Source organism: Crotalus tigris, unplaced genomic scaffold (assembly GCF_016545835.1).
Source record: "Crotalus tigris isolate CLP2741 ecotype Arizona unplaced genomic scaffold, ASM1654583v1 scf7180000017883.2314494, whole genome shotgun sequence".
In the NCBI taxonomy this organism is placed as follows: Eukaryota; Metazoa; Chordata; class Lepidosauria; order Squamata; family Viperidae; genus Crotalus; species Crotalus tigris.
Window position 1 is genome coordinate 535,388 of NW_024096700.1, and position 13,697 is coordinate 549,084.

The window sequence follows — 13,697 nt, forward strand, 5'->3', positions numbered from 1 at the left end:
TTCATGCACAATGAAACATCATGAACAAATGGCAAATAGGCACTTTTTATCAAAAAGCATATCCACAACTGATCCTTTGAAGAAAGAACAAAACAGGAAAAGTCCCTTCCCGTTTGCATTGTCTTCAATTTGGCTCAAGCAACAACTCAATAATCTTAGCATACTTGATCCCGATGGAAAGAAGAAATCTGAATATTATCTGCATAGAGGGGGCACCCAGACCTATAATTCCTGATAATCACTAATGCACTGATTACATAGAGAGGTTGAGTAGCCTGGGGGACACCATAAACTTTATGCATTCCACAGTATAAATGCCAGAGAGCCGAATAGTATTCTATTTTCTGGAAGGTATTCTCAATGTAGGAACAGAATCATGGCAAAATTATTTTAAAAGCTAATGCATCAGAAAGTGTTAGATATCATTTCTTCTGCTCCCATAGTAGAAGATATAAAGCATTTAATAAACTGTTGCAAGCATACCTTACATTTCATCCTTTCTACTTCCTTCAGAAGTTGCTGTTTATCCTCCTCCAAGTCAATACGATAACGTGTTGAAACTTCCAGTGAAGCTTCTGTCATGGATTGCTTTTTGAGGGAATCTGCAAGTTCTTGCTGCAATTGCCTTATTATACTCTATAAAGATTTTTAATGAAATAATTAATACAAAATAGACTGAAAGGATTGCATTTTAATTCATCTAATATTTATAATAGGTACAAGAATGTTCAATTACATATATTTATATGAGTTTGTGCGGGTTCAATATACAAGTATAGTTTTCCTTCCTGATCAATATCAACCAAAGCAATGAACAACCATTTACTAGCAGAAGGAATGCAAAGATAAATTATTTAAAATAAAGTCCATTATTACCATATTCAAATAATATAGTGTCTCTGAAGGAAAATTAAGCTTAGTTTAGAAATCTGTATCCTGAAAAATGATTGCATCAATGAAATTGACAGAACATAAATCATGCTTACCTCTCTATCTATTTTCTCAGATTCATATTTAATGACTTGGTCCTTTAAATTATTACATTTTGTGATTAATTCTTTATTTCTCTCTTCCATCATCTGAACTTGCTTTTCAGTATCAGCTCTAAGTTTATTAAAAATATCACTGAATTTATCTTGAACATCAGTCACCACTTTTTCTTTGATAATGCCTTTGTTTTGAAAATCTTCAAGTTGTTGTCGAAGTAAGAGATTTTCACTTTGGACCTGTGCTAAACGTTCTTGCATAGATTCCTGTTTTATTACAAATTTGTTTATTTGATCTTTTGCAATTTGTTGTGCATTTTCAAGTTCTTTCACTTGGCACTGTGACTGGTTTACATCTTTTTGAATACTATCTAACAGCAAATTCTTTTCCCGGAGACTGTGATTTGCATGGTGAAGCTCATTTTCTAGACTATTAGCTTTACTTTCAGCTTTCCCTAACTGTTGAGACAAGCTACTGTTTGTTTCTCGTAGAGTACATACATCGTGATTCAATTTGTCTTTTAAGCGGAGCCATTCATCCTTCTCTCGCTGAAGCAATCGTTCAAGATCACTTTTTGATACCTGACAACGATCAACTTCCTGAAGAGCAGAACTCAAACGACAGCGTAGTGAATCAAGTTCTATTTCCAATCTTTCTTTATTTTCCTTCATATGTTCCAATTTGGATGCTACCATTGCAACCTCAGTTTTTGATACATTTATTTGTCCATTGTATTGAAAAACTGTTTGAGTCAAAGCGTCTTCATTTAGTTTCAGTTCTTTTTTAAGTTCTTCATTTTTTTCTTTCAAACTTTCATTTTCTTCCAAATATTTGCTTTCATCCTCCTGATGTTGAATCCTGATGCGATCAAGTTCTAATTTTAACGCACCAAGTTCATCTTGGAGTATTTGATTTCTGTGTAATAATTCTTTTTCATGGTCATGATTATCAATCATCTGAATATTTAATAAGCAAAAGAATAACAAATAAGTAAATTGATAGAATCCAGAGATATAAGCTACATTCTAGGACATCAGACAAATTTATGTTGGATAAAAATTATCAATCAACAGGTAACACTCAGAATGTCTAAATATTACCTCCAGAAATGGACACATTATGTCTCTCATGAGTTCCTAAGAGAAACGATGTGGAAGGTGCTGCTACACATGCATTCGGCTTGTGGCTCTCTAACCCATTCATCAAACACTTTGGGAACAGAAATCTGGATAGTTTTTGTCTGAACAATAATTATTTTTCATTCTTATAGGGCATAACAGATGTGTCATAGCATAACAACTATGTATTTTCTTTTCAAAATAGTATAGTCCTTTCTAATTTTCTTAACTTTAATCAATTTTAGTCTATCATAGAGATCATTTAAAGAGAAAAGGTTTGTAGCAACATAAAAAATCCTCTCAATTTCTTAACTAAAATTTAATTAGAAATTACATTTATTAAGTTTATTTATAAACCACACTTCTAAAGCCACCAACTTCATAGTCTATCTATAGAACTTGAGAGAGAACTGAACTAACAAAAATAAGAAACAAATTCCACACTGTGCCTTTTTCTTTAACAGTTATGTAAAAATGTGTTTCTTGCGATTATACTCCCAAAGTTTTAAATACAGGTAGTTCACAATTTATGACCATGCATCCAGCAATGGTTTGATGTTACCCTGGTGCTAAATGAAAGGTCTTATAACGCATGACTGAATTTATGGCCATCGCAGTGCCCTACATAATTGTAATCTGGGCACTTGACAAGCTATTCGTAGAGGAAGCTGGCAGGGAAAGTTGAAGGCCACCACCACCTGCCGGGATGACTCTTTCTAATCTCTGGGGGCTGGTTGAAAAAGATCCAGGCTAAAATCCAAGTAGGATTTTGAGCCACAGAGCAAAGAGGTTTCCAAAATCTCTCTACTTTCTGGCTGACAATCTTGCTTGGATTTTGGCATGAAGGATTTTCAGTCCTAACTAAAACAGACTTGCCTCTTTGCTTAAGGGCTTAAAATCCTCCATGTCAAAATACAAGCAGGATTTTCAGCCATGGAGGATTTTAAGCTCCAGAATGGAGAGGTTTCAGAAAACTTTCAATTCAGTGCTGAAAATCCAAGCAGCTTTTAGGTCCAAAATTCCCATGCAATTCCTCACTCCATCCTCTACTTGACAGTTCCTGGGACTTGCATTTTCTGCTGGCTTCCCCACTGACTTGATTGTAGAAAGCCTGCAGGCAGTTGACTCATCTAACAGAGTATTCAGTTAATGACAGCAATGGGGACTGCCTGGATTGCTGTTGCTAAACAAAGCAGTTGCATTTAGAATCGTATCAGTTAATGATGCAAATTCCAGTCTCAATAATCAATAGTCGAGGACTACGATGAATATTTTTTAATTAGAAAACAACTAAAATGAACTGTAAGGTAAGAAAAAGTCTCCTTTGGGTCACTTGATTCCTAGTAAATTCATGGTGCCATCCATGAGTTATCTTTGCGATAATATGAAAAAATGTGTTGTCTACAAGATGTTTTACAACTGCTGTCTACAAGATGTTTTACAATTTATTAATCTAGTCTATTGTTAATATTCCCTGAGAATCTCCCAAGCAAAGATTCATCAAACTTGATTCAGTTTGTGTTCCAAGATTAAACAAATTCAGCCACCTCTTCTATTTAATGAGGCCATAAAATGAATACCTGCTCTCTTAAATAATTGAAAAATATTTTTCTCTAAATTACATCATCATTAAAAAAGCTAAAGGAAGATTTTATGTCTAAACAAATAATTAATTTGAAATACTAGTCATTAATACTGATTCTTCCTGAATCACAGGTTTTAAATATACATAATAATTTAAGATTTAATTACTGATTTATAAAATTATGTCCTTTTTACTTAAGATATTGAAGATAATTTACCATGTCCCCTCTCCCATACATGCATGCAAATATATAAGGGCAAAATCCCTAAATAATTATCAATTAATAGAAGCTATCAATAATGCAGTCCTATCTCCCTTAGGGTCCATACATTTTGTGGTGAAAAAAATTATGAGCCTTCATAAAAGTCAGTAAACTGGAAGGATCACATATTTCAAGCAGTAAGATGCTCCAGAGTATGGAACAGGCACTTTGAAGGCCTCCAACCTCTTCCCCTCACATAGAATGAAAATCCTTAGCATCTGTTCCCTGGACATACAAACAGGGTGGGTTGAAACTAACAGAGATAATTAATTCCATCCTATGTAATATCTAGCAGCTAAACCACACACAGAACTTTACAGATAATGACCAGAATTTTTATTTGTAGTCACTGAAACCGAAAACACTTGATATGCAGTTCTATATTTTTGAAATATTTGGTAAAGTGGATACCTCTGAGTGTTTGCTTGCTACTTTTTTTGATTCTTCTTCCAATTCCTTCTGCCTCCAGAAGTGAGTATTTAAAATATCTTCTTGTATGGCTCTGGCATTTTGTTCTTGACAAAGTTGTCTCTGTGTTTCATTACGTTCTTCTTCCACCTATAAAATGTCAGTCTTATAGTAAACTAACAAACTGACTGGTTTGTTATGGTATATATTTTCATGGACTAGAAAACATTTAATTAGATTCACAGGTTATGCTGATCTGACATATTGTGCTTGTGTATACAGTCACAAATATAAGGAATTGAAGTTGTATTAAATCAAAGAATACAATACAGTATATGTAATATAGATACTGACAATTGAGCAACTAAATAAAAAGATCACCAACACTAATAGTTAAACATAGGTAAAGTAATTACTAAGAATATTAGAAATTGTTAATAAACAGTCATTTTGGCAGCAAAATGTTAGTCATTATCTGCTGCTTAATAAAATATGGATTTCTAGTCATTTAGACCTGGTGCTCTTTTATACATGTTCCTTATGAACAGATAGTTTTCTTAACCATCAAAGTAATTGAGAAAGTATTTATTCATGCTAAAAATTTGGTTAAAACTAAGTAATTGAGTAACTGATAAGGACTATTACATTTTCTGAAATATGTTTCAATCTTATGTAGCATTTAAAAGAAAAAAACACAAGCTTGTGATATTCTTTTCAGAATGTATTTATTCTACTGAATAAATATAAAATATTATATACTGCTTTTAGAACAAGCTTACCATTTGTCGAACAGCATTCACAAGGTTTAGTAATTCTTGAGGGGTTTTAGTAAAACCTACATCTGTTGTACTTGGTGGGAAATTAATCTTCTTTAAATTATTTTCTTTTACAGGAGGAAAAGAAAAGGAAAAGCTAGGAAGCAAGCTTCCCTGATAACTAGTAGGTATGTTTCTTCTGACCAAAGGATTGTAAGTATTAGAGCTTCCCAAAGAAGGGCTGGAGAATGAAGAGATCAATTCCTGATTAGGCTGATCAGATTTTTTTGTTATATAAAAATCAGGATATCCTTGGCAGTTTGCCTCATCCTCCATAGCTCCCCAATTATGATATTTCTATATATAATCTGAACAATTCATCATTTTTAGTAATTTGATTTGGTGTTGACCATATGATTTTTGAGCCTCCTGCATATTCATTATGCTACCCTACTAAGGCAGTTATTGCTCACTTTAACAGACAGGATATTTAGCAAAAGATTCTCAAATTTGCTGCTTCCTCAATATCAAAAGAAGAAACTGACAAAAAAAATTATTAAATTTGAATTTGTGCAGATTACGCCCCTGCTATTGTTTGAGCGAAAACATTAGAACATGGATAGAATCTGCAAAGCTACTTTAATAAGTATTGGCATATCCAATCTCCTTGCTTCAGCTGACATCATAAACAACATAATGTCTCCATGTAATTATGAGGTCACTAAAATTCTTTTAAGTCTATTTTGTTTTTGCTCTCACAGCTTTTTCTTGATTATAAGCAAAATGCACAAGAAAGATCTGTATTTTCAAATTAAAAATGTTTAATTTTTAATTCTAATTTTTCTAAAAAGAAAAAAGTATTTAAATGAAGTACCTACTTAATTTTCAGCTACTGGATATCTGATTGATCAAAGAAATGTGGTTAAGTAGCAAATCAAAATTTTTATATAATGGGTGAGTAGTAATTTGTAACAAACTCAGAAGTATGCAATTCAGTTCTATGCATGTTATTTTTTCCACATAATTTTCCTTATACCTGGTCACAACCCTAATGTTGTGGCCTACCCCATCCCCCAGTTCCCAAGGTCCAGTACCTCACATAGTAGTGAATGACATCCTTCCCAGGGAAAAGCTAGGAACACTGAGGCACTTCAGGTCTATTGGTTCTCAGAGCCATCAGGGTACCCAGTAAACATCTCCCCTATTCACCTTACAAATGCTCACACACATACAAAAACACATGCAGAGTAACACCAACAGGGACCCACCAGCACTACCACTCTCACCCAGTATCTAGGGTTTCCTTCTCATTCACTCAATCCAATCAGCCCCCTCATCAGGAACTCACTTCAAGGGAGGAACTCACCTTAGGAATTTCATGATGTAGTTGCTTTTAAAGACAGATTATGTTAATTATATCATATTTCAAAATATGACAGAATGGGTATGGGGTGATAATAAATTCCATAATCCCATTCTGGCTTAATTTGTCCTACTTTTAGCTTTTCTAATGTTTCTCTTAAATAAAACTTGTAATTCTCAACAGTATTATATTTTTGCCACATACTAAGCAAACCACAAAAGTCTCTTATTTTATTATCATGGTTATGTCAACTGGTGTAAGTCCCTAACTAGGTCCTATTGGATCTATCAAACAGAATATCTTCTAGAATAAGAATTTCATTGCGAATACAGTATTATTATAGAATGAGTATCATAGAGCAGCTGGGATAAAAAGAGGAATATTTTCTTTACTATTCATATTCTTTGGCTGATTAAATCTCTGCACTGGTTGTCCCAAGGTGATAAGAAAACTTTCAATAAAAGGTTCACTTTTGTTCTGGGAACATTCTGCCATATCCCTGATGTATCCATCCAGGATGCTTGATTGTGTGCTTTTATTTTTTCTATTCTAAGTCTTACTGACAAATTGAACACCCGACATCACCTGACCTTGATGGTATTCTCCCAAGAATTATTAAGGACCTTAATAAGACTGTGGACCTTCTAACTAAAATTTGCAACCTATCTCTATACTTAGCCTTTACTCCTTGAAAACTGGAAGGTGGCCAACATAACTCCATTTTTTTAACTCCATCTCATGAGGAGATTCAGGAAATTATAAGCCTGTCATCTTAACATCTGTTCTGTTAGTGGAAGCTACTATTAAAGATAAAATTAGCAAGCACTGTTGACACAGGCTTTGCTCAAAGATCACCAACATAGCTTTACTAAGGAAAGATTTTATCTCCTAAAGTTTTTTTTAAAGATGTTAATACACATATCGATAAGGGTGAGACAGCAACATTATGTAGTTTTTTCAAAAAGCCTTTGATAAAATCTGTCATCAAAGTTTTCTCAACAAGCTTAACAAGCATGGAATATAAAGGACAATCTTTTTTTTGATAACAACTGGGTAAAGAATAGGAAATAAATGGACATTTCTCACAATGGATGGATATAACTAACAGCACTTCCCAGGGTTCTGTCACAGGACTGGTGCTTTTTAATATATTTAACATACTTATAAATGATCTGGAAATGGATGTGACTAGTGGAACTGCAAAATTTGCTGATCACATTAAATTGTTTAGAATGGTAAAAACAATAATGGGTTGTAAAAAGGTTCAAACAATTATCTGCGCATTAGGAAACTGGGGACCGAGCATCCAAGTAGCAGTTATCATTCAACATGAGGATTGTAAAGTGATGGATACTGGTGCCAAAAATGGGATCACACTAGTAGAGACTAATAAGGAAAAGAGATCCTGCAGTAATTGTAAACATTTCATTGTAGTTATTAACACAGAGTATATCTCTTGTAAAAAAGGCCACACCATGCTGTGAATAATAAGAAATGACACCGAAAGAGAGATGCCAATATAACATTCTTATGTAAATCAATTGTGCAATTGTAGCTAGAATACTGTGTGCAGTTCTGGCTGCTGCACTTCAAAACAGATATAGTGGACAAGAAAAAGTTCAAATAAGGGGCACTAAGAAGATCACAAGTACAATAGCTTTCCTATGAGGAAAGGCTGTAATGGGACTTTTTAGTCTACAAAGTAGACAAAGGAGAGGAGATGCAATTGAATTGTTTAAAATTACACATAATGTGGAATAAAGTGGACAAGGAGAAGCTAATTTCTGCTTCCCAAAATACTAGAAACAGAGATTATCCAATGAATCTGAATTGCATCTGAAAAGATCAGGACAAATAAAAGAAAATACTATTTTTGCACAACAGAGAATTAAACTTAGTAATTTGCAGCCATATGATATGGTGCTAGCTACCAGACTGATTTGCTTAAAAAAACAGGCTGGACCAATTCATGGAAGTCATGGTGATCAATGGTTATTAACCTTGATAGCAGTCTAACTCTCTCTGAAGTCAACAGGTGGGAGATTGCAGGGCTTCCTTGTGCAACTGGTTGGCCATTGTGAAAGCAGATTATTGGGCCACTGCTAATCTTTATGTTCTTATGAGAAAAATAAAGATATAGATAAAAAGCAGCTAATAGCAAAAATTACCATGGGATAGAATGTCTGAGAGCTGTCACAAAGTACAGAGATTAATGTCTTTCAAAATGAAAAAGGCAACTCATCATAGAAGACAGAAGCTACCTGCAATTAAAAAAAGCTTATCCTAAATTGCGTTTTTGTATGTGTATATTTTTATATTTAACTGATTTTTCTAAAATTTCAACAATAATATTTATTCACGCATAAAATATTAAAATAAAGGGAACCTTTTTGAAAATCACATTAGAGTAGTTTTTGTTTAACAACGGCAATTGGGACCAGAATTGCAATTGATGAGCAATGCAGTCATAAATACAACATTACATGACCGTGCCTCTTAGTGATGGAAATTCCACCAATCCTGGCTGCTGAGCTAAATGAGTCATTAAGCAAGGATTTCTTGCTGGCTTCCCCAATGATTTTGCTTGGGAGAAGCTAACAGGAAAAGCTGAAAATCATGGTTACATGACTGTAGGTTGCTGTAGGTTACATCATAATTATAAAACAGGTGATGAATGTCTCGATCACTATCACATCATTGTGGAGATGCTGCAAGAACTGGAACTCTGAGAACTGGTCATAACCACCACTCGTTGATGCTACTGCAAATTTAAATTTAAATGGACGGTAAACAAGAGGTCATTAAATGAGGGCTACCTGTATAAGTCAATTTATATTAGAAAGAAGGAAAAAAGTGCAAAACTCTAATTACAAAACATATTTCTATCGATTGATGAGAGTACCAAGCAGTATTTCAAATGTAAACTACTTTAAGACTTTCACAAAATTTCACCCTGTCTTCATCATCCCCCCTTTTTATTTGTTTTGCTCCCTTTCTATTAACAGAGTAGCCATGAAAGTGCTGCTACCTTAGAGAGGGTATTAAGTTTTCTCAGGCATTGCCAGTTTATATTAGTTCTATTACTTGCTGACACTTATACTGCTTGTTTTTTTTTTTGCTGATGAGCAAAGGATTTACCAGATAGGCCAGTGATGGCGAACCTTTTAGAGACCGAGTGCCCAAACTGCAACCCAAAACCCACTTATGCATTCTTGAGTGCTGGGTGTGCGTGGCCCATTGGGTGGGTATGGCCAATTGGGTAGGCTTGGCTGCGGTGGTAACAGCAGACTGGGTGGGACTAAAAAGTTCAATCAATCAATTCCAACTTTGCAAGATCTTTTTTTTCCCACGAGAAGTTGAAATTGACTCATTGATTGAACCTTTTTTTTTTTTTGCACACGGCGGCAGAGGCCTAAAGCAAAAAGGTTTTATAAAACCCAGCTGAAGGCCTAGGACTGGGGTGACGGCGTGCGTGCCACAGAGAGGGCTCTGAGTGCCGCCTCTGGCACCTGTGCCATAGGTTCGCCACCACTGAGATAGGCACTATTCTTCTATAAAGGACTTTCTGGGAAGCATGCTGTTCTAGAAGCTTTAAAACAGTGGTTCTCAACCTTCCTAATGCTGCGACCCTTTAATACAGTTCTTCATGTTGTGGTGACCCCCAACCATAACATTATTTTCGTTGCTACTTCATAACTGTAATTTTGCTACTGTTATGAATCATAATGTAAATATCTGATATGCAGGATGTATTTTCATTGTTACAAATTGAACATAATTAAAGCATAGTGATTAATCACAAAAACAATATGTAATTATATATTGTGAAATATTTATTTCTAATTACAAATAAATGAAATTTTGTCTTGAAGCATGGGTGCCAAATCACACCTTCAGCTGCTCTACCTATGGCTCTGAAGGGAGACCTGACCTTTTCTCTTCTTCCCTTGCCCTACAACACACACACATACACAAACACATTTTCCAGGGTCACGTGATCGCCTTTTGCAACCTTCTGACTAGTAAAGTTAGTGAGGAAACCAGATTCACTTAAGAACCAAGTTACTAATTTAATCTCTCTCTCCCTCTATTTCTCTCTTTCCCTTTCTCCCCCCCTCTTTCCCTTTCTCTCCCTCTCTTTCTTTCTCCGTCTCTCTTTCTCTCCCTCTCTTCCTCCCTCTCTGTCCAATCAGGGATTGATTTGGAAGTGCGGAACTTTTGACCAGTTCCAACCCTCTGTTGTGGAAGTTATTGACTGGGTACGAGCAGTCTGGGAGGCTTGGGCGGCCCAGCCAGCCTACCAAGATTGGAGGAGAACCTGGGATGGAAGTCCACGAAAGCCCCAAGCCTCTCTAGCTGCCATGTAAAGCAAGGGTGAGCAGGCTGGCCAGCCGGCCGGCTGATGCAACTGAACGAGCAAGCAGGCGGCTCACCCGTCTCTTAAGCACGCCGGCTTCCCCTGGGCGAGCGGTGGCTCTCACCCACCGCTTTCTTCAGTCGGCGGCAATAAAGGTGGGGGTGGGGGTTGGTCCCTCTTCCCCCAGTGGCATTAAAAGGCAGAATTGTTGCCGGGGGAGTGAAAGGGGCGAGGCTGACTCGCCAAGCTTGGAGGGAAGGAGGCTCTCTCGCTTGCTCCGCACAGCCCTGCCGCCCTCTTGGCCCAGCGCGAAGGGAAGCGGCGAGGGGAAGTAGCGGGCATTGCTGCCGCAAGGGAAGGAGCCAGAGGAGGCGGGTGCCGACGGGGCCTGGATCAGGTGGAGGGACTCACGGTTGCCCAGGAAGCCTGCGGGAGCGGTGAGCTACCGAGAGCCGCTCAGGCAGAGAGACTTGAGTGCTGCGACGGGACAGGATGGGAGCCCCCCCCCAATATCCTGCCTTTGGATTGGCGCGACTGGGAGTGCTTCGGGGCAGAGTCGCCCCTCCTGCCCTCCAGCAGTCGGTGAGAAGCTCCCGCCCCAGTGTAGTCCAGACAATGGGGAGGGGGCTTGGCGACTCCTGTGAAAGGGTCGTTCAACCCCAAAAAGGGTCGCGATCCACAGGTTGAGAACTGCTGCTTTAAAATGTGTATTAATATTTATTTTAAAATGTTACGTTATTGGAAAACATGAACATGTTTATTTTAATAATTCAAAAAAATATTTTGATTTAATCAGACCTGTTTCAGGTGGTTTGTTAGTGTTTTTAACTCCATTTCTTTGCTTCTCAGCATCAATTCAAGCTGTTGTTTTTCTTCCATCTGAGTACAATACTGCTCATCTTTCTTCCTTAACTGCTCTTGATTTTTCTCATGTAGCATTACAGCACCCTTTCTTGTTTCTTCCTCTTGTTTCAGACAAAATCTGGAGTACATGAGTAAACATTTAAAATAGATTTGTTCAATAAATATATGAAAAGCAAAGAAACATATGTGTAAAATGGAACAGCATTGCTTATTTGTTCTGGCTCCAGAATCTACACTGAATTAACAAATTTGCATAGACACACACACACACACATACATACATACATACATGGAGAGAATGAGAGACAACACATCATGAATGTAAAATCAGAGTTTGTTCAATTTGGCCAAAGTAGTGAAGTGAAAATATGACAAACTGAAGTTTTAGAAATTGAAGACAACAGTTATATTGAAGACTTCTAGTCTTCAGTTCTTTTATACAATTGAAATTGCTGGGTTTAGCAGCTAAAAGCCAAATTTTTGAAGTTTCTTTAACCATATTTATTGAAGGGAAATTATGTTACAAAAGTCTTGATACCTGGCTATGTATAGTTTAGCACCCAATTTACCCCTAATTTTTTTGGGTATAGATGCCTTGATCTGCCTGTTAACCATGCACCGTTAGGTTTTCCTGAAAAGGGAAGAATGTACAGATATTCTGGGCTTATTTACAAGAGCTTTTTTCTCAGGCTATAAGAAATCTAATATGCTAGTCATACATATAAAATATGTAACACTTGAAAAAACTTCATACTCTGATTATGATAAAATAATTTAAATATAGAGAATCAAATATTTTAATCTGTCATTTAATTTCCAATGGATACATTTCTCATTAAAATTTTGAACTTTCTTTTTATTTCAGACAATATTGCATGGTTTAACAACCAAACAGAAATTAAGAGCCACCTTGCGGCGAGATGGGCAGCAAACAAGTTTAATAAATAATAATAAATAAATGATTCAATTTGCTCTAACTAAAAAAAAGTTTTGGGAAATTATACCAAAGTCAACTATTTATTTAAAAGTTCTTACTTCAGATTGGTGATTTCACTTTCATATTGTACTTTTTGATGATCCAATATAGATTTCATCTCTCTCAAGTCTTCCAGATTTTTTTGCCATTCATTTCTCTGATTTTCAAATTTTTTTACTTTTTCAAGCAATTGAGTATAACGTCCCTTCTCATGTTCAATTAGTCGTTCATATCCATGAAATATATTCTGAACTTTCAAGAGACTTACAGAATCTGCTTTGGAAAAAAAACATGTGTTAACATTATTTATCCAAAATGATATTTGATTAAAAAGAATGACATACACCATCCTCTGCAAAAATACTCAGATGTTTTCCTTAATGGCAGCTAAGAAATAATCAATGGCTCAATCACAAAGAAAGACGCAGGGTCCAATTACTTGTTAAAAAATACATGGACAAGTTTACTTAGCTTTAGGATAAACATGCTAAAAATGTGGCTTATGATGTTGGGGGGAATCATGAGCAAATTTTGAGGTGAAGTGTCACAAATGTTGAGGGTTGAAAGGAGGGGACATGAAGAACAAAACGTTTGAAGAGCTCCAACTCCTGCGGAAGGCAAGAAGGAAGTAACTTATGGCTGACAGGGAGATGATCAGGTATTGATAATAGGGTCACCTCATAGCCAGAAAAAAGCAAGCAAAACACCAACTTTATCACCCTTTATAGACCATAGTAGAAACATTATACTTGCTTAGTCACTTCTGCTGTCCCAACGACAGCAGAAGCATAATATAGACCTTTCTCAGAAATCATGACATACTCATTCTCAATTTCACTGAAGAGAAACATGCTTGAAACATAGGAAGCAGCCCCCTCATTCCTTGTTGTTAAGACTTCTCTTCTTCCACTCTACTACTCTCCTGGTCTCTCTATCTCAGTAAATAGTCAAACTGCAAACTTCTTCAGTTATTCTGGAGGATCACAAAGTTGAGAAAGCCATCTTTTTTACAATAGCAAAGG

The 13,697-nt window shown here is 36.1% G+C and overlaps 1 protein-coding gene across 12 annotated transcripts in view; it reads right to left on the bottom strand.

The window, feature by feature from the left end:
- The window catches only part of ANKRD26 (ankyrin repeat domain 26), a 120,283-nt gene that overhangs the window by 46,762 nt on the left and 59,824 nt on the right, over window positions 1-13,697 (bottom strand). For all 12 annotated transcript variants that reach the window (XR_005556796.1, XM_039343958.1, XM_039343956.1 and 9 more), the window contains 5 exons: window positions 12,735-12,948; window positions 11,634-11,817; window positions 4,364-4,510; window positions 987-1,943; window positions 484-636 (listed from right to left, as the gene is read on the bottom strand). Coding sequence is in view for 11 of the 12 variants with exons in the window: in XM_039343958.1 (XP_039199892.1) it covers window positions 484-636; window positions 987-1,943; window positions 4,364-4,510; window positions 11,634-11,817; window positions 12,735-12,948 (1,655 nt within the window). In the remaining variant the exon portion in view is untranslated. The remainder of the gene's footprint in view (window positions 1-483; window positions 637-986; window positions 1,944-4,363; window positions 4,511-11,633; window positions 11,818-12,734; window positions 12,949-13,697) is intronic.